This window comes from Parasteatoda tepidariorum, chromosome 2 (genome assembly GCF_043381705.1).
Source record: "Parasteatoda tepidariorum isolate YZ-2023 chromosome 2, CAS_Ptep_4.0, whole genome shotgun sequence".
NCBI lineage: Eukaryota > Metazoa > Arthropoda > Arachnida > Araneae > Theridiidae > Parasteatoda > Parasteatoda tepidariorum.
In genome coordinates, this window is record NC_092205.1 from 68,006,610 (window position 1) to 68,032,181 (window position 25,572).

The following is a 25,572-nucleotide window of genomic DNA, read 5'->3' on the forward strand; positions in this document are numbered from 1 at the left end:
TATATATATATATATATATATATATATATATATAATTTGTGTAGCATTTTAAATTTAGGAAATCTTTATGCTAAGAAATAAAGAGAAACCACAGCAAAAATAAATGTCTAAAAAATATTAGCTAGAATCAAAAGAAAAATAATGTCTGCAAAAGTGGGGTTCGAACCCACACCCACATTCGAGGACCAAAACACTCACTACTCTGATAACAGAGCAGGGAACGAACCTTGAGTCTGAACGGTTCGGCCATCCTGCCTTTGTCACGGTTCTGATAGTTTACGCCATTAAAAAATTTTATACCGATATTCTTAGTTTATGAGAAGCTGTAAACTTTTGGCACAGAATTTTTTTTTAACATATTTTTCATACTTTTTTTTGATTAATTTGTATTAATTTAGATCAAAATGACGGGGAAATATTATATTTAGCATTTTAATAGTTTATAGTTATGAATAAAGCATGAAACATTGCAGTCTTTTTCTACGTTAAAGGTAAAATCTTCTAATAATGTCTCGATTTTGCTTTTATTTGCAGCAGGAGAAACAGCATCTAAGCATTTACATTACAGAGAAACAGTTATTCATCGTTGAAATTTCTTTAGTTTACGAATCCAAATACCTATAAATTTTTCTAATATGAATGAAAAAAAAAAAAAAATTCAAACTACTTTTTTGAACTTTATATTTTAGTTCAAATATAATTCCGACAATTCAGCAGATTTTTTTTAGTAAGTCTTAGACTGTTTTTCATACATAAAATATATTTCATATTTCGCTCTCTCGATAAATGTTTTATAAAATTCTAAGGTTAATGAATTACTTTTAAAACTCTTTTTTTATTCTGAGGATATGAAACAGGGATATTCTTTTAAAAATCTTAATTTATTCCAAGAACATGGAAAAGAGACTCAGACCAAAGGCAGAGGAATTTTTTCTTTCTTAATTCTAATGGTAAGGGTATATTCCAAGAACTTAATCAAATTGTTTTAGAACTATGAGGAAGTAATAATTTTTTTTGGAATTTCAAGAGCAACTGAATTTAAATTTTTTCAAACTTCAATTTAGTTAATCGCGAGACTGTGAAGGTATACTAAACATTATAAAAATGATTGTATTTAGGTTTCAAACTAAAGAAGCTTGTCATTGGTTAGCACTTAAGAGGAGTATATTTTTTAAAACTCATAGGACACTTAAAAAAAAATTTTTTTTTAACGTTTAACGAAACATGGAAATGTTTTATCTCTAAATTTTTTACAAATCTTAAAATCTAATGGCATTGCAATTTTTTGAACTCTGAAGAAAGGGACATTTTTATGGAATTCCAATCAGTGTAATTTTTTGAAAACTATTAACTGGGGAAGTTTTTCTGAAACTATAAAGACGAAAAAATTCTTTCGGTTATTAAAAACAAAGGAATGATTTGATTTTAAAAGATTTTTTTGTTCGCGAAAATGATATTTGTAGTTACTTAAACATTAAAAGGCTATATAAACATTTTACTTCATAATTTTTTTTCATAACTCTTTCATAAATGGTATTAAATTGTTACATAAAGTTTTTCTCATAATCAATTTAAAAATATATTCAGGCAATGTTTTAAATTATTTAAAATCAGGAAATGATTTTGAAGCCAGGAAAAGGTTTTGACTTTGATTTTCAATGTGATGTGACTATCGGAAATGTTGATTTTCAGATCATTGAATATGCTTTTTGTTAAACCAATCTTATATATATTTATATAAAAAATAAAATTTTTACTTATATGAATCTTAGAAATTTTGCTATATGATCTAGTATACTACTACTGATTTACTGATCTGATTTTTACTATATGATCTTAGATATTTAAAAAATACATAGTTTTTTTTAAATAAATTAAATAATAAAATTAATAAATCTAATAAAACTAATAATTTTTTTAATAATTTAAAAAATAAAGCATCTAATAATTTGCAAAAATTTTTTAAAAATTTATTTGCAAAAATTGTTTCTATTTAAATTCTTTTTACCTCAGTTTTTTTTATTTTCTTTTTAAATTCTTCAGATAGTTTTTTTCTTCTTCCCATTTTTCTTTTTCTATAGTTAAATTTTTTTTTAACTCCATATATTGCTTTTTCAATATCTATTTTTATCAGGGTTTCGCTATATTTTTTAAACAAGTTTTTTTTATATCAATATCACACATATTTCAATATCAATAAATACATATCAATTTTATCAATTTCTTATTAACTTATATTACTATTTTCGTATTAATATTTATACTCAATAAATATGAGTTTTTATAAGCTCTCATTTATTTATATTAGTATATTTATAAAAAATTATAATATAAATAAATATATGTCTTTGAATATATTTTTAACGTAAAGAAATATAAGTTTAATCAAACTTTTATTCATTTATTTTAAAAAACTGCATAACTTATTGAAGTTTTTAAGATCTACAAAGAACAATTGTAACGTTTCTCAAAACTTATCTAAAGTTAAAAATGTCATTCTAATTTTTTTGTAAAAGTAAATTATTTGTGACAAAAATATGTCAGGATGGCCGAGCGGTCTAAGGCGCCAGACTCAAGGTTCGTTCCTTGCTCTGTTATCAGAGTAGTGAGTGTTCTGGTCCACGAATGTGCGTGGGTTCGAATCCCACTTCTGACAGTCTTTATTTTTCTACTAATTCTACTTAATATTTTTTCAACATATATTTTTACTAAGGTTTCCCTTCATTTCTTTGTAAAACATTTTCCAAATTTAAAATGCCCCTCACCGTCTGCGGAAACTTCGTTTTAGAATTATGAATTAGATATTAAAAATATTTTTCTATTTGAATATTTTTCAAATATTACTTCAAAGTTTTAAATTTTTGACAAAAAATTTGATTTTGGTGGACAATAAATTTCGTTATTTTTTATATTTTTTTATCTTTAATTTTTTGGATTTTTTTTTTCTTTCTTTTTTTTTTTGAAACTGTAAAGATGAAATAATTTTTTTATAAATTAAGAACAAGAGAATATTTTTGTCTTAAAAGAATTAGAGAATTTGTTATTCGCGGAAAAGATATTTGTAATTACCTGAACATTAAAAAGGCTGTATTTCATTTCATTAAATTTGTTTTTTTTGAGTTCGATTTTTTTTTCTTTAAAAGAAGATAATATTTCTTTTATTCATACTATTAAATTGTTATACGAAGTTTTCCCCACTTAAAAATATGCCCCATGTAAAAATAAATAGAAATATTATTTTGTATTAAACATGATTTCTTAAAACTATTTTTATGATTTTCAATTTGAATACTTTATAAATTTATTATATAGATCATTTAAAAAATAAAAAGTTTCTAATTTACTTTTAGAAAGCTTCAAACTCATGAAATATTCACAATGCATTCGTCTGATTCTTTTCACATTCTTTTGTTAAAAGAGAAGATTTTGATAGAATTGTAAAATCTTGCTGTGCTAACTCTTGCTGTGTGAAAATGAATTGTATTTGAACCAGCAGTGGAATTCTATCGAAGATGAAAAGAAAAGTAAGTATTTAGCTAAATATCATTACAGATTTAACAAATATAAAAAGTGTCTAGTTATTGTAAAATGTAATCCATCTATCAACCTGAGCTGTTTCAGACAATCTTCAAAGTGAGTCTCAAGTGTTGCAAGCGCACAATCGAATTCTAAATTTTTGATTTCATTTTATTTTATAATCGGCATTGACGACTATCTAAGTTCAACGCGGTATATTCGTAATTTCGAACCCAATCCAGAAAAAGAACGAAAATACTGGACCAAGTATTGGGACAAACTAGCCACTGTGGAAGACTTTTTGAGTCATTTGCGCTTGCCCTACATGCAGAGGAAAACCAGGAAATATTCCCACGGTTAGCCCGACGGCAAGAGTATTCTAAAGCATGATCCGTCAACCTCTGAGGATATTTTACTGATCTGATGATATTTTACCGTGAACTGTGATCGGTGTGAGCCAGGAACAGAATTCTACCTTTGGGATTCGTACCCGGGTCATCTTATAGGGAGGCGACCACTCTATCCCCTGAGCCACTGTGGCTCTAAATTTCTTGTTTGATATAATTCAGAGAGTACTGATACAAAATTCGTGGGAGTTAAGTTGCAAATTGGAAACGTCTATCCTAGCAATTTGGCTTCTCTACAGGCTTATCTTTTTTGTGTTTAGGTAAACACACAGGATTGTGTTTAGGTAAACTCCCACGGTTTAGGTAAACTCAGAGGTCTTAAATTATTCGCCTTATATTTAATTTTTTTTACTTCGTTTATGTAAACGAGTTTAAAGCACCAGTTGATGACGTTACTTTAAGTATGCAATATGCTGTATGAAGATTTCGGATCTTACACCTTTAAATTTTTATATGCAATCAATTTTTGTATTTTGACCTACTTGATTGTTGACCCACAGGAATAAAAAAGAGTTATTAAAATCAATTAAGCAAAAATTATGTCCAAGGAAATGTCAAATATATTTATATACGTATGAAAAATAACAAGACTTCAACTTAAGCGGTTGGATGAATTTAGTATGTGTTAGTAATTTAAACTATTTGATGACAATTAACTTCAATAAAATTAAAGAATATTTTTAAATTTAAGTTGAGGAATTGTGCAATTGCCTAAATATATCAGAAAATTTCATTAAAAAAGTGGACAACAAAAGCATTTTGAATTGATCCAAAATCATCTTTAATGAACAATTTTATCCTCAAAAATCTTCTACTTGCTTTCTTTATAGAAGTTTCGATCCTTACATTTGCAACTGTTTATTTCATCAGATTCTTTTTATGTCTTAGAGGTAATATCTGATTTTAATCCTATCATTTTCCATCAGCATGACAGAATAGTACAGGCCAGAGCCGTCCCTACTAGTCGTTTTCATCTGGACGATCCAGACACTAGATTAATCTATCTACGGATGTCCATGGTTTTTTAAGATCTTTTGTCACAGAATCAATCCATCTGGCGTTAGGTCTTCCCCTTTTCCAGCTGTCAGTTAACTTTCCAAAAGTCAACTTCTTAACTGGGACACTATCATCCCTTCTGTAGATGCGGTCCAGCTATATTATTCTAGAGGATTTAATATCTGAAATTATGTTTTGTTGCTTAAATTTTCTATATAACTCATAATTGTATTGAATCCGCCAAACACTGTTTTCTTTAACAGCTCCAGAGATTACTGTGATATATTTCTTTCAAATATTAGTCGTTTATTTTCCCCAATCTTATTAAAAGGCCAGCATTCGTTGCCGTAAAGTTTAATTAGAGTATTACATAAATTAATTTTTATAAATTAATTAATTCTGAACTGCTTTTACATTTCCCACTGTGTAGTATTTAGACTTTGTGTAGTATCTAATAATAAAAAAACGCATTTTAGCACTTTTAAAATTTTTGAAACTCATGAAAATTTGTTTTTCTCTTTTAAAGTCTTAAACTTGAGTTAATTATTGGAGCATGTTTCATTAAAAAAAGTGAAAAAAAATTATTTTGAATAATTTAGCAGCTTAATAACAATATTAACTAATGGATATTTTTAGTTCTTAAAGGTATGTGTTTCGAGACGCTTCGCTACAAATGCCACAGCAAAGGTTTCAACGGAAGTCAGAAGTTTTGAAGAAATACCTGGACCTGTGCCTTTGCCTCTAGTAGGAACGATGTTGAATTATTTGCCTTTTTTTGGTAAGACAACCCTTATTTTATCTTTAATATCTGCGTGTGCACTGCATTATTTCAACACCCCCTAGAAGAGTATTTACTTTTATAAAGCATTACCTTTCGTCACTCTTTATTTTAGTTCTCACTTTTTTTTTCCTTTAAGAATTAAGATTGAGCATTTATTTCTTAATTGAGAATATTTGATACTGAGATGAAGAATGTCCTTCTCTAATGTGTGCTGTCTCTTCGTGAATTTGACAAGAACTTACACGCAGATCTTTTTTTTTCTTTTTTTCAAAATTTTTTTTAAATTTTTTATAACCGTTGTTGAACAGCCGACCCAATTTTTAGTTTACGTATACTAATGTTCAGCGCCGTAACCTTGCAATTTTAAACCGATCCAGACGACAAGGAAACTCCTGGATCAGTACCCCCAGAGATATTGATTTGTTATGGGAACATGGAGGACTTAGCGACTCGACAGATTTAACGTGTTTCAGTCATCATTTACTACACGGGGAGTCTTCATTCGGCGGAGATCGAACCCACGACCTTTTGGACATGGGCCCAGTGCCCTACTAATCTGGCTATCCCGGCCATTATAAGCCGATTTTGTGATGAGCATTCTAACGTGCATATGTAAGTGTTACAATAAATGGATATTTTCTGGTCATGAGGGATAAAGGATAATCTTTTTCAGCTTTTTATATTTGGTCTCAATCCTTTCCTTTCAATTTCCATTTCTTAATTGAGAATTTTCGTTATTAAAATTAAGAAGATTATTTCATTCCTTGATATGTGTTGGGTTCCTTTTTTGTTGGAAGTTCGGAATTTTTTGTAGGGAGTCGGAATTCATGGTAGGCCTACTTCTATAGCCAACCCTTTCGGACATTTAAATTCTTTCAACAGCATTCAATTCTATGGAATTTTCTCATTGTTCACTATATTATTTACCAATAAAAAATTCCTTTTGATTTTTCTTTCTTTTCTATAGGTCAGTATAATTTTTGGAAGCTACATCGAACTTATGCCAAGATGCACCAACAATACGGAGATGTTGTTAAGGAAGTTATAACGAAGAAACGTATTATTGTCCATGTTTTTAATCCAGAATATATGTCACATGTTTACGTCAATGAAGGGAAATATCCAAATAGATTGAGTCACACGGCATTGGCAAAATATCGACTTGAAAGACCAAATTTTTACAGTGGACCCGGATTATTTCCGAGGTAAGGAAATTAATTGAATAATACTCAATTATACGCAAATAGTTGAAAACTTTAAATGAATAAATTTTAAATACATTTAATTAAAGGGAAATGGAATACTTGGACTGCTATAACTTGTTAGCATTCATTAAGATTTCATTACTAATTATAAAAGTAACTCATTTTGGAAAAAAAAAACTGCGCTTATTTTTGGTATAAATTACCTTCTAAATTACAATAAGAGTGATACTTACTATAACATAGACCTTTACGTAGACCAACCCTTAAGTTCAGAACTAGGACGTTAATTTCTTTGTTAATAATCTTGTTCAGAAGCCCTCTGAAACATTAGCCAATTGAGGAGAGACAATAGAGATATTTATCTACGAAAGATTTTTCTTTTTCTTTATTGCTTGTTTGTAGCTTAGACACCTTTTTTGTTTATTATTTTTCGATCAACAAACTGACAACTTTCGATCAAAACAACAACAACAACAATAATAATAATAATAATATAAGTTGGTATATAAAATAAAATAACAAAGGAGCCTGAGATTAATGATAAAAAAAACTAATACTGTATGGGACATAATGGCAATTTTCTGAAAAAAAAGAAAAGAAAAGAGACGAGGTGATTTTTGTATTAAAAAATGAGCTCAATTAAAGATATTTAAACAATATCAGTAAATCATAATTTTAAATTGTCAGTTGCTTATAAAAACCTGATGATGAAAATGTTCTCAAGATATTTCTGAATGTTTAAAAAGAAAATTCTGTTATGTATGTTTCCTAATAGATCGAGAATGGGAGCGTCGATTTGGATCATGCTTTTCTATACAGTTTGCAAACAGTCACCTCTTTCCGGTGTCACGTAGTTAAAACGCAATGAAATTTCATTGTTGAAACTCGTTGCTACAGATAAAACTTTCCTTAATATCTTTTGAATAGCCTATCTATTGGGGCTCCTTTTTGTTACAAATTGCTAATATCTTTTTCAATCATTTTGCGATATTTTTTATCTCTTTACTTTGCGATACGCAATTTGTAAGCCTTTTCTTTTTAATTTGAAAAATAAATAAATAAAAAATAACTGTGATATCTCTTAAAGCCCCTCATAAGCTAAAAATGTCAGTATAAATTTTTTTATGGAGAAAATTATTAATCCTGTTAGTAAGTCAGGATGGCCGAGCGGTCTAAGGCGCCAGACTCAAGGTTCGTTCCTTGCTCTGTTATCAGAGTGAATGAGTGTTCTGGTCCACGAATGTGGGCGTGGGTTCGAATCCCACTTCTGACAGGCTTTTTTCTTTCTTCACATTTTTCTTTTTCCGTAGTTTAAATTTTTTTTTTTTAAACGCTATAAAATGCTTTTTCAACATCTATTTTTATTAGGGTTTCGCTGTACTTCTTAGAATAAAATTTTAATATAAATAATTATATATTTTTGAATAGACTTTTAATCTTAATAAACATAAGTTTTAATAATCTTTTATTTATTTATATTGATATATTTATATAAAAATTCAATATAAATATGAATATATCTTTAATGTAAAGAAATATAAGTTTTATCAAAGTTATATTTATATATTTCAAAAAATACATAATTTATTGAAGTTTTGAAAAACAAATTTTTTTTGAACTCTATATAATGCTTTTTCAACATCTATTTTTATTAGGGTTTCACTGTACTTCTTAGAATAAAATTTTTATGTAAATAAATATATATTTTTGAATAAATTTTTAATCTCAATAAATTTAAGTTTTAATAATCTTTTATTTATTTATATTAATATATTCATATAAAATTGGAATAAAAATATGAAATATTTTTAAAGTTTTGAAATATAAATTTTATCTAACTTATATTTATTCATTTTAAAAAATACCTAATTGATTGAAGTTTCGAAAATTACAAAGAACAATTGTAAAATTTTTTGAAGCATTGTAAAATTTTTTGAAGCATCTAAAAATGTCATTATAAATTTTTTATTAAAGTAAATTATCCGTCCTGAAAGCAAGTCAGGATGGCCGAGCGGTCTAAGGCGCCAGACTCAAGGTTCGTTCCTTGCTCTGTTATCAGAGTAGTGAGAGTTCTGGTCCACGAATGTGGGCGTGGGTTCGAATCCCACTTCTGACAGTATTTTTTCCCTTCCCAACTTTTATTTTTCTGTTGTTCAATTTTTCTTAGCTTTATATGATACTTTTCCAGCATTTTTTTATATTAAGGTTTCGCTTTATTTCATAGAAAGAAAAATTTCCAAAATTTAAAATGTTCCCAGCGAAAATTTCTCTTTAGAATGAGTAAGAAATGAAAAATATTTTCCTATTTAGATATTGTTTAAATATTTTACGATCACATAAAAGTTTGAAATTTTCGACAAAAAATTAGATTTTGTGGAACAATAAATTTCATTTCTTCTCTTCACCGCTTTCGACCTGATATACATATATTAAAATTTTTTTAAATTTTATTTTTGGTTACATATATATATGTATTTTTATATAATTTTTGGATAAACAATTTTACAATTGTATATTTAAACATTAATATTGTGGGGCTCATACCACAAAATTCTTCATTTGGTGACTTCACCTATAAAACTCTCGTTGATACGAATAAAAATTTTTTAAATTAATTTTTTTTAATTATAAAATTACAAAATAAAAATTAAAAAATATTCCAAGTTATTTCTTAGGTATAAGTCGAGAAAAAAAATTACGCAAGCCTTTTTTATTGATTTATTTATTTTTTTAAAATTTTTTTTATTTTTATTATATTTTTTATTTTTTTTTAATTATTGTACATTCCTTCTTGCTGAAAGATAACATTCAAAACTTCACGCTAAATAATTTGTCCGGGGCCTTAAATAATTAAGCGAAGGCTCTACCACTGAGCAGTAACACTTAAGTGTGAGATTCGAACTTTAATTTCACTGCTCAAAATTTTATTTAAAAGCCAAGTTTCTAATATTCCAAGAGTGCTAGATATAATGAGTGCAAGTTCCAAGTTTCTAATAATTCTCCAATATTTTGTAATTTAAGTGATTTTTTACTATTAGTGATTGTTTTTGTACTTTTGCGATCATCATTAATTGTATAGTTTTCATATTTGTTTAGCTAAATTTATTTAATTGAATTATAGTAACGATTTAGGCTATTGATTGTAGTAAAGATTTAGGCCATTTTTCCAAATTCCACTTTCCGAAGTCAATTTTTTAATTAAATGCCTTCAATTTTCAGTAATTCAAGCTATTTTTTTTTCAAAATTTATTTTCGTACCTTTTGTAATTATCATTTATTTAATAGTTTATTAATTTTTTTAGTTAGTTTTATTTTCAATTAATTATAGAAACGGAGAAGAATGGCAAAATATAGGCGTAGTTTCCAAATTTCATTTTCCAAAACTAATTTTCTAATTTAAGTGTCTCCAATTATTTGTAATTTAAGAGATTTTTAAAAATTTGTTTTCGTACTTTTACAATCATCTTTTATTCTATAGTTTACTTATTTGTTTCATTAATTTTATTTTACTGATTTAGTTTTTTTTAATTATACTAAAAGCGAAAAAATTGCAAAGATTTAGGTATCATCTCCAAATATCATTTACTAAAGTCACTTTTCTAATTTAAGTGTCACCAATTTTCTGTAATTTAGGTGACGTTTAAAAATTTGTTTTCGTACTTTTGCAATAATCATTAATTCAATAGTTTTCATATTTACTTAATTAATTTCATTTCTTTTCTTTTTTTTTCCTGAATTATACTAAAAGAAAAGAATGGCAAAAATTAAGGCATCTTTTCCAAATTCCATTTTCCATAGCCAATTTTTTAAGAGCCCCCAATTTTCTGTAATTTAATTTATTTTTCAAAATTTATTTCGTTCTTTTACTATAGTCTCTAATTCTTCTTTGTTTAGTTAATTATCATTATTTTTTGAATTATAGTAACGGAGAAGAGTGGCAAAGATTTAGGGATCTTTTCCAAATTCCATTGTTTCATCCTTCTATCGTGAAGCATTCTTCTAAAGCTCTTGAAGAAGTTGTGGATGATCTCGTAGTGGCAATATCAAACAGTTTAGATAAAAATGAAGAAACTGACTTATTGCCTTTATTATACAGATTAGGACTGGAATGTAAGTGAAAGTTTTGTATTAGTTATCGATAAAATCTTTCTCTCGAATTGTGGAATGCAATTAGAACAAACGCTTTTAAGTAAATAAACTTATGGCGAAAAATTGTAAAATAATAGAAAGTGTTCATTTTTTAGAATTTTTTTTCTTGAGTAATGGATAATCTAAGGTTTTCTGTGGTTATTGTAGAATGTATAATTTGTGTCGACGCTACAAGGTAAATTTATTTACAAGATTGTGTCTGTTTGAATTGCCAATAAGAAAGATGCATAAGATATTTAAGACAAGCACGTTTAAATGATATTATCATATTTTGTTTACAAAAATGTTTAAGAAAGTTCGGATAGAAAAGGCTGTAAGTTCCTATAGGTTTTTTGAAAGTGTTATATGAACTTCTCAAAATCAATTCTTACGAAAAGTCCAATTGGGCAAGATTTTAGAAACTTAATAATTGCGCAAGAAAATAAATTGACTACCCTGAATAACTTTTGATCGAAAGATCGGATCTCCACGTTCTAGGATTCAATCTTATTGGTTTGAGGAGGTGACATTAAATGTGCTAATTAATTAGTGCAGACAATATTTTAAGACAGAAAAATCAGGCACAAAAACGTGCTTTCCCTGAATAAACACATTTTTTTCCCCGACAGATTCGGATCTAAAATATAGGGATGGCTGCAGCCTGAAAAATATGGTTTCAATAGTTTAGTCAGAAGTAGCGGTTCAAAGTTTGGACTTCCTTATATTAATTTTTCTTTTTTGCTTATTTAACTCTATCCAGAGAATTTTTTAAGCGAATTGAAACATTTTTGCACACAGCTATATAATTCGTTTATTCAAAGATGATTTCATGCAAAAAACAATTTAGTAAATATTTATCATTTCTTATTATTTTATTTATAAGTAGTCGAAAATTTTTTGAATTGTAAGGTAATTTTACATTAAAAATAAAATTTCTTACTTTCAATAAAATTTCTTACATCATTATAAAGAATGTGATTTTAGATGGCAAAACACAGGGTTTGAGCGAAATCCGTCGAATACTTCCCGAAAAATCGAAATTTAAACAGCTGACACTTTAAAATTTTAATTTCTCAGGAACTATTCGAGCGATTTCGCCCAAACTTTGTTTTGTGAACGGTTTTTGCGTCTGACTTCGTGACTTAAAATATCGTCTGCACTTATTAATTGGTATGTTTGATTTCACTCCCTCGGACCATTAATATTGGTTCTTGCAATGCGAAGATCCAATCATTAGATCAAAAGTTATTCCCGTTTTNTTTTTTTTTTTTTTTTTTTTTTTTTTTTTTTTTTTTTTTTTTTTTTTTTTTGCGCTTTGCACTTGACATTTTCCCGAAAACATTTGTTCTAATTATGGAGTAAATAAAATAAGCGAATTCGACTGAGACTTATTTTTAATCCGTGTATAGATAAGTTTATTTATCCTTCCTGATGTAGTGTGCTCTGTTTGGAAACACTTATTTCAAAAATTCGATACGGTCGCAGTTCCTAACGTGACACCTGACTGAAATTTTGTACCGAAATTCGCTGTGTGCTTGGAAGTGTTAATTCATTTTCAGTAAAGAGCAGACTATCAGTAACTATTCCCATGTGTGAATAACAGCATGTATCTCGAAAACTGTCTAGTTGAAGAAATCAGCAGTGTTACCTATCTTGGATGAATTATAAATAAGAGAGGAAGTTCTAATCAAGATATCGCTAGCAAACGAAATGAAGCTCGCACTGCTTTCGCTGTTCTAAGTAAATTTTGGGGCGTGTAGAACGATATTAAATGAAACAAAAACAAGAATATTCAACTCAAATACTTTTTTTAAAAACTTTTATACGGATCAGAAACCTGGTACAACTTGAAAACAAATACAAATAAGTTATAGATTGTTATCAACAAATGTAACAGAATATAAAATGGGTTCTTAATATAATATTAATGGTTTCAGAATTAATTCTTAATATAAAATGGTTCCACAAAATAACTAACAATGAATTATTCAAAATCAGTGAACAGAAACCAATAAATTAGAAGTCAGAGAACTCGAATGGCGTTGGACTGGACACCTCAAGGTAAACGAAAGAGGGGTAGGCCTAAAATGACATGATGCAGAGCGTTTGTGAATGAATTAATGGCAGTGAACAAAACATGGAGAGAAATAAAGTGCTTGGCCACCTACAGGGTGAGATGGAGTGTGACGACAAAGGCCCTATATGCAAGAAAGAAGAAGAGAAAGACACAACTGTCTCTTGCACAACAATATTAAAATAGTTTTTTTTTTTAAAACTAAGTTATTCTCTTTTTTAATTTAATGTCATTTTATAAATATATGTATCGATTTTTAGCTTTCAATTAAACCTTTTTTTTTAATCGCAAAATATTACCTAAAATTATTTATTTAAAATGATTGATCACGTGTCCCCTTCACAACTACTTATCGGGTTTTATAATATTGGAATGCCTCTTTCTCTAAGTTCTTAATGGAACTCAGCCGAAGCCGAGTTTCTCGAAGGATAATTGCTCATGTGTTCATGATAATTGCTTTTCTGTAATTCTCTATGCCTCATGGTCAACAGCAGATTTCCACGTACCGTTTTAATAGAAATGGTGGTAGCATATGATTGCCATGAATTTTAACAATGAAAAACTCCGGAGTGTTGAGATTGTTCGGTATTAACTTTCATTTGAAAATTGAAATTCTGAGATCTAAAAATTTCCAGTTTAGAAACTTTTAGGTGGAGTTTCTAAAATACAGCAGTGTTTATAAAATCTTAGAAATACAATCTATTATACCACTAAATATTGCTCAACTTTTTTCAAGAACCGCATAAACTGTAACATTTTTTGTAGGTGGTAACAGTAGGGTAGAAGCAATAATAACAACAAACAACGGAAAAAACGAGCAAATGGCAAACAACGATAAACAATAGCAGACAACAACAAACAATAAACAAACAACATTATAGGCAGATCGAATTCAATTTTTTTTTAATGGTCTCTTAGGTAAATTCCATTCTATATCAAGATAATTAAAAGCTAGCTTTACCCAGGATGGCATGTAAATAAAGCAAATAGTAGTAAGGGTAACATGTCTGTTTCTCAAATGTTTTCTTTATAGTTCAAAGGGATATTTCAATTTTTAGGTATCGGATATATAACTTTGAACAAACGCCTAGGCTGCTTGTCTTTGAAAGGGAATGCCGAGGCAGATGCACTAGTAAAGGCTGCAGAGGCTACTCACATGGCCGTGTACCTCACTGAAAATGTGCCATTCAATCAGAAGAAAAATTACAAGAAACTGGAAGCAGCTCAAGATATTTTGTCTGAGTATGATAATTTTATTTTATGTTTCATTTAACAATTATTATTTCCTATCCAATTCTGAGTTCACAACAAGCAATGTAGTTTTGTAATTTTGAACTTAATTCAAAAGTCAAGGGAACTCCCGGATCAAGCATTGGGACAAACTAGCCTTTGTGGAGGACTTTCAGATGGAACTAACCCGCTTTTGCGTTACATAGAGCAGAAAACTACAAAAACTTTAACTGGTTAGCCGACAAGGGGACTCTAACCCGTGATCCGTCTTCTACTGAGGATATTTTACGGCAGCACTGTAGTCGGTGCAAGCCGGATGCGGAATTCGTATCGACCAGCCATCTCTGAGATATGAATCCGGATCATCTCAATGGGAGACGAGCGCTTTATCCCCTGAGCCACCACTGCTGAGGTATGATAATTAGGATGATATTGGTATGTAAGTGATTCAAAAAGTATAGTCTATGAATTGAATACCTTATCTTCAAGCTCCTTAGGAGGTTGTAATATAGCCAGGGTAAGGGTCTATGGGGTCTCTTCCGAAATGAATTAAAATAAAATAAAAATCAAGAAATAATAATTTTGTATCTATTTTATTTACTTATTTTGATTTATTATAAAAAATTGGCTTCTTCAAAATTGAACTTGTTAATTAAATTAAAACTAGAACGGGTTTCTCAATTTTTTCCAAACATTTTATCTTTCCCGCTATCTATGAAAATCTTCTATCTTGAATTTGTGATTATTAATAATAGATAGATTTCGAAAAGCATTACGTTTTCCTCTAACTCTATAGTTAATACTATTTCAGCTCCACAGTGCATGCGTGAAAATTTATCCATAGTATTACTGAGAGGTAGAAAATTACGTTAGCGTTACGATTAATGTAAGACAAACGCTGTGCAAAAGCTCTTTAATTACAATAAAAGACTTCAATGTTGATTAAAAATGTTAGCTTTTTATAAAATGCTAAAAATCAGCTTATTATTGTGGATAAATGGGTTTCTAAATAGAATAATAGAAATTCAAAATAGGTATGATTCTCAGCTTTTATTTTTCAGTACTGCTTATTTTTTACTAAAATTTATAAAGATTTGAAATGGTAGAGTGAGGACTACTAACTCAGTTTACATGAAATGATCCTTGTACTATTGATTTTAATATGTAATCTGAAACTAAACTGTTTGTTTCTGTTGTTTATCGGTAGAAAATTCGCATAAGCCTTAAAAAAAGAAAGAAAACGCATTAGAAGCAATTTAGAGATTTTTAATATTCTTACCAGCAACAATAATTTTAAAACGCAATTTTTTTTCAATGAAAAAAATTTGAGTCATTTTTAATCAGTTATAAAGTGGATAATTTTAAAAAGAAAAATTAAAACGACGTATCTTGTAGTCCATTAAAGATCAGGTGCTAGTTTTAGTTACAAAATATTTTAAAACAATCATTTAAAAAACCTGCTGCATAATTTTTTCAACTGACTGACGTTTTGAAAAAAATTATGAATTAAAAAATTGTAACTGTGAAAAAGAGCTTCTTAAAATTGAACAAAAATGCGTCAAAATAGCTCCGAAGCAAATAAAGTCAAATTTCAAAACCCTATGTACTTATGTTCGAATATAATGAGCTCAAAACAGCTTATAATCATTTTTTAAACTATGCCTACTCTTCTTTAACAACAAATTACTCGAACTGAGTACACGATGCGTTATTTTTGAGACTCTGCATTTTGCTCAATATTGGGTTTTCAAATTCGACTATATTTGTTTCAAACCTATTTTGGCGCCTTATTGCTCAATTTTGAGAAAGTCTTTTTTACATTGTTTAAAATATTTTGTAGTATTACAGTTTAATCTAAATATTTTATCAATATTTTCTTTTAGAATAGTAGGGAAATACTTCGATGAAGCCTTGAAATCAGCCGACAATTCATCCGAAAGCTGCATAGTACACAGATTAATGAGAGTACCAGGCGCTGAAAAGAGAGATGTATTTACCATGATTTTAGATATGTTCCTAGCCGGTATCGATACCGTAAGTAATCCACATTTTTTTAATATCTAACACACACTTTTAATATTTTAATTATATATATATATATATATATGTATGCATATATTTAGAATTAAGAAGTATGTACACTTAAAATTACACTATTTTGAATTTTGTACANATATATATATATATATAAGCTTGTACTTTTTTAATATGTATATACACTTGAGCCGCAGTGGCTTAGGGTATAGAGCGTTCAACTCCCAATGTGGTGATACAGGTTCGAATACCAGAGGTGGCTGGTTGGTATGAACGAGAGCTTCTCTTATGTCAATCTTAAAAGACACATTTATTAATTTAAAAAAAAACAACTACTTGAGATTACCCAAGTAGTTAAAAAAATTTAACCGTTAAAGAAGTTTTTATGAAAATGACTTAAAGTTTTTTTTTTATATAACCTACAACAGGGTTCCCACGAACGTTAAAAAGTGGTTGCAATAAAAAAAAAAAGAATGTCGAACATTAAATACATTTGTCATCAACATGTGTTATTTTTTAAATAAGGTCTGTATGAGAGCGGTCTGTATGTAGGTCTGTATGTCTGTCTGTAAGGTCTGTATGTAGCACATTGGTAAGCGGTTCGAATCCCATCGGTGGCTGGTTGATACGAATTCTGCACCGACCACAGTGCAGACGTAAAATATCGTCAGTGGCAGACAGGTCATGGGTTAGAATCTCCTTGCCATCGTGCAATTTGTGAAAGGTTTAAATTTTTTTCCCTCTTCAAGTAACGTAAATGCGGGATAGTTTCATCAAAAAGTCCTCCAGGAAAGGCTGATTTGTCCCCTTGCTTGATCCAGGAGTTCTCTTTTTTGTTTTCTGGGTTGGTTACATAATTACAAGGCTACGGATGTGAACATTGATAGTCGTTAACATTGATAACGTTCGGGTCAGCTGTTCAATGTGGATTATAAAATAAAATACATATATACACTTTCTGACTTTTAAATCGATGGAAACAGAAACCATGAACGCAAAACCTGCCGTACTGTATTGCGATCATTTACTAAATTTTACAGTAGCATTATCCAAATGGTATTGAAGTAGCTTTAAACTTTACAGTAGTGTTATAGTAGTATATGAAAGCGGCTGGGTTAAGAAAAAAGAAATGAGTTTTTTTTGCATTATTTTATTTTGACCACCATTAAATCCTATCCTTACACAGAATATTTTTTAGAATGTTGATTTATACAGCTGTTTCAAAATGGTGGCTAGTGGAACCTTAGGGTTCCGTGGAAGGTCGCAGGAGTTCTGAGAGTTAGAATTTTTTTTACCAGTTATGATTTTGGAAACCTGTAACTAAATTTGTACAAAACTAGCAATCTAATATTTATTAGAAGGCTACGAATTCTGGTGGAGAGGTGGATTTAATATTTCAGCTATTTTTATGAAATTTCATTTAATTAAAATTCTTATGGGGAAAGAAAATTCAAAGCAATGCTATTTTTTCTGATAACAGTATATCGAATGAATTATGGATATGCATTTATGAAAAATTGGATTAGTACATCGTATCGAATAAAAATAACCGACCTTAATGAAAAGAATCTTCCTCTGATAAAACTTCTCTTCGTTTATTTTTGTCGTTATCGTTTTCATTTTAACGGAAACCATATTTCAGTTCATTTATTCTTCAGTTTATACACACACTAAAATCAAATTAAGAAAGAACTAGACTAAATTCCGCCGTAGACCTGTGAATTCAACTGACTATCATAAATTACAACCCAATTCTAAGACTAATCTTGATAAAACGATATGATAATAGAAAATTCACTCTCCTTTAATTCACTACATATTAACTACATATTGAAAATATGTATTTTAATAAATAACATTTAGATAAATAACTATTTTCAAGATAAGTAATGTACTTTTTCTTAATTAATATGTTAGCAATCGTTTTATTTATTTTATAATCGTCATTAAACAGCCTACCCAATTTTGGGTTTACGTCTGTGTTCAGTTCCATAGCCTTGTAATTTAAAACCCAATTCTGAAGACAAGGGAGATTCTGGATCAAGTATTGGGAGAAATTCGCCTTCATTGTGGACATTTTGATGAGTCTAACACGCATTTGCGTTACATAGAGAGGAAGACCGTGAAAACCTCCCACGATTATCCTGATGGCAAGGGGACTCTAACCCAAACTTTCAGTTGAACTCACAATTCACCATGAGAAATGCTCAAAACTCTCTCATTCACAAACTCCAGTTGAATTGATCCCCTTAAAGAGAAACTCTAAAAACTCTTTTCTTTTCTTCTACAAGATTCAATTACCTTTTTTCCCCCCCAAGTATTTCCAAATTCCTATTTTACAGCCTCTTAGAGAGCGCTTCATACCATGCATGTAGCAACTCTGATCTTTTTATCTTTAAATGTTACTTAACCGTTATGTTTTTAATTATTGGCATCTATTGTAACTTTCTTCAAAAATTTGTTTTTCATTTACACTTTCTTCATTCGTTTTTTTTTTTTTTTTTTTTTTTTTTTTTTTTTTTTTTTTTTTTCTTTTTTTTTNATGTGAGCTAGACCTGTGGCCAGACGTGGACTATACGGTTAAGAGTTTTGCAAACCTAGGTACGTGTCCACGTCTGGTAGAAAAAAAAAAGGACTCTAACCCATGATTCGTCTACCACTGATTATATTTTTCGTCACCACTGTGGTCGGTGCAAGTCTGGTGCGGAATTTAAATCGACTAGTCATCGCTGGGTTATAAACCCGGTTCACCTCATTGGAAGACCGCAAAAACAAGGTCAATCATTTATGGTTCCACTCCCGAAAAAAATTGGGAACCACCGAATTAATAGCAATTTAATTTGCTCTATGAATGTTCATATAGCCTTAAAAAGAAATTTTCTTAGGGATAAATGTTAACAAATTAAAGTGGTGAAGAGCAAATCGAGATCGTGGACTCCCCTATTGTGAAATGAATGGATTAAGTGGATTTGAAGATTTTTTTAAAAAAATATGTCATGAATGATTTATCTTCTCATAAACGATGATTATATAGCGCTGTTTCAAAAATGCTAAATTATTATCATGTCATACTGTGTCATAAGCGATGGTTATATAATTTTCTTAAAAATGATGAATGACAAGTTGTCATATGCTTCCATAAATAATGGTCATTAAGATAATTGTCACAAATTTTATTTTTGACAATATTTATTTCAATAAAGGGATAAAAAGTTAAAAAATACATTTTTTAAGCTGATAAATATATAAATTAAAGTTTAAATGTTGCAGAATGAATCAGTAAAAAATTAAGATTCATCGTAATCTCAGCTAGAATTGTTTTTGGTTTGGAATAAAATCTATTGCTATCTTAAGGATGAATTTCAGAAAAATATCGGATCTCCTTCAAATTTTTTTTTTTTGTAATTCAAGTATTATTTATATGCTGATTAAGGTGTATAGAAAATACGTTGTTTGATAACAAGATAACACTAGAGAACAGTTTTTTTCGAGAATAATATTTTTTTTTACGAGGAAAATTTTTTTTTTTTTAAAATTTTGAACTCCTTATTGTTGATATGAAATTCTCCATTGTTCAAAAGACTAGAATTCATAATAGCGGGAATTGCTTGTTTCTTTTTAAATAGTATTTAACATATTCTTTTACAAAAATTCCGATGCCATTGAGTTAATTAAAAAATCATATGTTAGATTTCTTTATACTTTCGTCATTATTATTATTATTTTATAAAGATTTGATAAATTTGAAAAAAAATATTTCAAATTAACTTGCAAAGTCATAATTGATTTTTTAAAGCGTAATATCATAAAGGTCTTAACAATTTACACATATTAGGGAAATTTTATCAAGACTACAAAACACAACTTGAATGAAAAGATGTGTTTGTTAGAGAGATAACGGGAATGTTCATTAACTTTTTGTGTATAGGTATATTTATTCTTTTAGTCTCCATAACAATTGTTTTTTTCTCTATAGACTTCATTTGCATTATCTTTTGGTTTGTATCATTTGGCTCGATGCAAGCGTGTTCAGGATACTTTACGAGAACAATTACGTGAAGTAATGCCTACCCTAGATACTCCATTTACAGGTGTTAAGAAACCAAATTACTTAAAAGCTGTGGTACAAGAAACTCTGAGGCAAGTACAAACATCCCACATTATATATATGACGAATATTGCATAAATATTTATATGAAAAATTCATAAAAAAAGTTTGTTCTTCTAGAAAATGCTGCATTAAACAATCGCAGTATTACGAAAAGTGGAAATACGTTTATTAATGCTGTATTTGTCGTAAATTCCAAGGAAACTTTGTATTGGGGACCGGAAAGTAGCGTCGTTTCGGTGCATTTGATATTTGTTATCAAGATTTCAATAATAACCCTCGTTATCACCAACCTTTATTTGCCGGATAGTAAATGAATCGAAATGGATCGAAAAAAATGAATTGGTTTTTACGACTAATTCATTTTTTATTCCTCGTTACGACTAATTCATTTTTTTAAGGAATTTATTCCTCGTTGCGACTAATTCATTTTTTTAAGGAATATTTATTGCGCCGAAACGACGTTACTTTCCAGTCTCCCTAATATATTAATTTTAGATGTTGCGAAATTAAATGGAAAATTATGAAAAGAATGTTGTACCATAATCTAAATTAACATGGATTAAGTAGGAAGAAAAAATAATTAACAATTGTAAATCATGAGGGAGGAACGGTTGATCTCTATTTTTGTTTTACAAAAATGACGATATCACTCCCATTTGTTGCATTTTGAGGATTTCTAAGTTTTGATAAATAAATAACGTTGAAAATCGGTCATCTCCGAGAGTTATTACGCAGTAAAGATGCGGCATGCTGAGGAAAAATGGTTCTTGTCTGCTAGCAAATTAAATCCCCACCCTCAGAATCAGCTTTCATGATCTTGAATTGTATTAGCTAAAATACTAATAAAAATTTGCTAGTTACTTAATTAATAAAAACTAACTTAACACATTTCTTCCAAATATTGCGAACGAAAAACTGTTTTCCAGTTTCAGTTATAAAATAAAAAAAAGTGAACATTATTAATCGAACGGTTGATTCCGCTGAAAAAATATAAAAGAAAAGAGTGCTTTAAAGTGATTTATGTCGAATTCATGTGGCTTTATAATGGATTTTTACAACCGTCCCTAAAAAAGGACGTAGGATACAAATGAATCCTTATTCTCTCCTTATTCGAGTGGCCTTATTCTTTTTATGTTGTGAAACACATCTTCAAATCTTTTGTTGAAATTTCCAGAATTTATTAGCCTAATGGAAATTATTTGAATTAAACATAATGTGATTTTAAGTTAATTTATTTTGTTAAAAATTACATTTTGATTTCAGAGAGTTGCATCTACGCGTGCAATAATCTTTAGATATTAACTAGATAGATTATTAGATATTAACTAGATTAGATAGACTAGATATTACATTTTTTTTTAGTTTATTTATTTCGTTTTAGAATAAATCCTGTGGCAATAGGCACTGGACGAGTTATTCCAAACGATTTGGTCATTGGAGGCTACCTTGTTCCTGCTAATGTGAGTGACATAATATTTTATATTTAAAAAAAAAAATAATTTTAAGTCAAAAGTACCAACTGTCCAATTACTTAAAAATAAAATTCAAATTTTGGTGGTAAATTTTTGACTAAAGACTTCAACATTTAAATTTAATTTCAGACGATGGTAATTCTGCAACACCAAGTGGCTTCAATCCAAGAAAAATATTTTAAAAATTCTAAGGAATTCGAACCCGAGCGATGGTTATCCAAGAATGCTCCACGTTCTGTTTCTGCTCCTTTTGGATCTGGAAAAAGGTTATGCATTGGTAGGAATATAGCACAACTAGAAATAAATCTCGCTATAGCAAAAGTAAGTATATAGTATAAATATAGTATATAGATTAAAAGTATAAATTTTGAAGTTATTGTAATAATAGTATTTCATTTGAATGATATAAAAGATAAGGAATATGCGATTTATACTGATGTCTAAATTAAAAGATTTTTCAGATTTGCTATAAAACTACTGAATTATGCTATCAAAGGAGAGATTTTGCATAGCGTTTGTCTTACGTTAACCGTTACGCTAACCTTATTGTGGGGACTGCTATCGACAATGTCAACCTTCATCTATGAAAAGGCACTCCCACATAGAATCGAGTTATCATATCGAGTTAACTAGTGAATTGGAATTGTATTTCTGTAGTGGTAGACACACTATAGTACTTCTCCACCGGAATTATATCTGTGATAGAATTCGATGAATGGATGGATACCCCTAGTTGATTCATTGCTGTTTTGTCAGAAGCCGGGAGATCTGTATTAAGATCATCGTACTTTTCCGAACCGTGAGAGCTGTATTAAGTTCACTGTAGTGGTTGCTCCTGTGTTGCCATTAGCAGTCGAGTGTATGCCGGCTGACGTTGAGATCGAGACTGAGTAGCAACAGCACGAGGATGTGGATAATGTTGCAGTCACAAGTAGCAAGTCAACTGTTCAATGGGGAAACCATCGAAGTAGACGTGTTCAAATTGAAGTAGGAGTTTCTGTCAAGGTAGGCGTGTGCATATCATATCCGAAGGTCATCAACGTGGGAGGAATCACATCGAACATGCCATCTATGAAAATAGAATCTCACTATAGAATCAAGTTAACGTGTCTTATATACTAGTGAATTAGAATTGTGTTTTTGTAGTGGTAGACACACTACACTTATTTTCTTCCCCTTAGCGATAATGTGATTTGTTTGAATATTTTCGCGCATGCACTATGATGCTCGAATAACGTAAGAGTTTGAGTTACGAGTACGAGAAACCCTGACGCAACTCAGATCTTCTGTCATGAACTTTATGGAAATTGCTTGGGATGTTTTGGGGAGAGCTATTGCAACTTGCGTTTTCCCCCCGACGCCCAGGGCCTAAAAAGAGCGTTGCGGAACAAGTGAGTGCAATGGAAATTAGTCATCTTTTAATTTTGTGACTCCGCGAAGTTAACAGTTAATCGATCTTAAAGCTAAAACATGAATATTTACCTCAGTTTAGTTCGAAATTTAAACCATTATCGGTTTTGATGCGTGTTTGTTCCTGTCCAAGCAAGGCTTGTTATATAACGGAATAATAACAAAAGTTGAAGCAAATATTTACTAAGAAACCGAAACAGTGAAGAGGTTTCTCACTTTAAACAACTAGTTAACTTTTCATTTTGTGATTTATCTAAGTTAACAGTTAACCAAGCCTGAAGCCGAAATGTTAATATTTGCTCTTACCTTTGCTCTGAACATAAACCAGTTCTGAAGCTGAGTTTGTATTGAGTAGCCCTCGCTGGGATTCGAACCCGGTTCATCTACTTGGAAGGCGAACGCTCTATGCCCTGAGCCACCACTGCTCTACCATCTATATTTAGAAATTAATGAACTTGATGGGAAGCTTACTTCCCCTGGCCTTTTAAAGGGTTAATATTACTATGAGTCTAATAATAATTTTGAGCCTAATAATAGTTTTGTTTAATATTAATTGAGTACATTGAACTAAGTCTTAACTAATCTGGTCTTTTTATATTTTAATTTCAGATTATAAGGAATTTTGAACTAAGTTATCATTATGAAGATATAGATAGCTACAGCAGACTAATTAATGTTCCAGATAAACCAGTAAAACTTCGTATGAAGAGAGTGAATGATTAATTGAATGGCCAAAAATTTAAAAAAGTGAGTTACATTAAATGAGGATCTGCCAAGCTTCGAACTCTTCATTCATTTAATAAAGCTGTAATCATAAAATAAATTAACAATTGGACTTGTGATTCTTCAGAGCATATTTATTCATCAGGAATGCATATTTGAGAGACTTAAAAGTTTTTCTTTTCTGTAATGTTTAAATTATTGTTCAGATTGTTATTGAAAATGTTTGAAAGCATTTTTGTAAATATTGAAATATATTTGAATTTTTTTTATCTCTCCTAGTTGTATATTTGATTCTACCGGTAGGAGAGTTAGAAATGCACACTTTTATATGAATCTTATTGCAAGTAAAGCAAATTTATATTATGCATATTGCATTAAATATATTGTATGAGATAAAAGATTCTAAATTTACTTACTCAATAATAAATAAAGATTCAATTTTAAATTTAAATTTGTAAATTTCTTTTAATAATGATTTAAACGAATAATAGAAATATATTGTAACAGGCTCTCTATTTTTTTTTATTTTGGTTCGATCTGTAAAAGGTTGTAAATTTTTTTCTGTCTGAATTGATTTACAAAACTTTTGTTTTGTTCCTCTTATTACGGTGTATATTTAAACACTTTTTTTTTCTTTTTAAATTTTTAGATGTTGATTTTTTTGTTATATTCAAGGTAAATTTTTTTGTCAATCTGTAATGCAGCTTTTTTTTCCCAGAAATTTCTGATCTGTTTTAGAATATTCCGTTTGTTCAAATGCTCTGCACTTTTCAATCACTTTAAAGCATTTTATTTTCAAATTTGAAAAAATCTTTTGAAGTTTAAAATTTAATTTAAAATTAAATTATTTAAAATTAAATTATTTAAAATTAAATTATTTAAAATTAAATTAATTTAAAATTTGTTTATTTAAAATTAAATTATCAATAAATTGAGTTCATACATAAATAAAATACGTGTTTAAATGTGTGATGTAAGAAAAAGAGCATATCGTATCTTTCGAAAAATTATGTTTTTTATATGATGTTAATTTGCTAAGTAATTGCCCAAGCATCTGCTTTTCTGTTGCATATGAATTGAAATATATGTAATATATATGAAATATGTACGGATTATAAATATATGAAATATATGTACAATCAGTCTTATTATTAATCATGTACTTATTATTAATCAGCGGAAAAAAATTATTTTCCAATTTTTTACATCAACTCTTTAGTTTTAAATTTAAATCAAAAGTATTAAATATTATTAAACAAAAGGAATATTGGGTATTATAAACAAAAGAGGAATATGAATAATGGATAGAATAAATGCGGAGCATTATTGTTAAGAAATGTTATCAAAATTACTAAATGCTATCAGCAAATGCATGCCCTTCAATATTTTACTTAAATAGGATGATAATAAGCATGACTAGGAGAATTTAAATGAATAAGGTAGTTGTGTTTTGGAAATTCTTATAATTCTTATTTGTATAACTAA

The 25,572-nt window shown here is 29.1% G+C and overlaps 1 protein-coding gene and 3 non-coding genes across 5 annotated transcripts in view; all 4 read left to right on the forward strand.

Moving 5' to 3' along the window:
- LOC107437456 (cytochrome P450 302a1, mitochondrial) overlaps positions 1–24,538 on the forward strand; it is a 33,472-nt gene extending 8,934 nt beyond the window's left edge. Inside the window, exons 2-11 of one of the 2 annotated variants that reach the window (XM_043057072.2) lie at positions 3,351–3,524; positions 5,556–5,697; positions 6,668–6,905; positions 10,828–11,015; positions 14,166–14,349; positions 16,221–16,371; positions 20,348–20,511; positions 21,864–21,942; positions 22,084–22,275; positions 23,974–24,538. In XM_043057072.2, the coding sequence (XP_042913006.1) occupies positions 3,513–3,524; positions 5,556–5,697; positions 6,668–6,905; positions 10,828–11,015; positions 14,166–14,349; positions 16,221–16,371; positions 20,348–20,511; positions 21,864–21,942; positions 22,084–22,275; positions 23,974–24,087 (1,464 nt within the window). In that variant the 5' untranslated portion in view covers positions 3,351–3,512 and the 3' untranslated portion in view covers positions 24,088–24,538. The remainder of the gene's footprint in view (positions 1–3,350; positions 3,525–5,555; positions 5,698–6,667; positions 6,906–10,827; positions 11,016–14,165; positions 14,350–16,220; positions 16,372–20,347; positions 20,512–21,863; positions 21,943–22,083; positions 22,276–23,973) is intronic. The other variant, XM_043057079.2, reaches the window with a different exon arrangement.
- Positions 2,540–2,656, forward strand: TRNAL-CAA (transfer RNA leucine (anticodon CAA)). Its single transcript has 2 exons — positions 2,540–2,577; positions 2,613–2,656. It is a non-coding gene; the product is annotated as a tRNA-Leu (tRNA).
- TRNAL-CAA (transfer RNA leucine (anticodon CAA)) lies at positions 8,059–8,178 on the forward strand. Its single transcript has 2 exons — positions 8,059–8,096; positions 8,133–8,178. It is a non-coding gene; the product is annotated as a tRNA-Leu (tRNA).
- On the forward strand, positions 8,903–9,021 carry TRNAL-CAA (transfer RNA leucine (anticodon CAA)). Its single transcript has 2 exons — positions 8,903–8,940; positions 8,976–9,021. It is a non-coding gene; the product is annotated as a tRNA-Leu (tRNA).
- Positions 24,539–25,572: the final 1,034 nt, after the last annotated feature.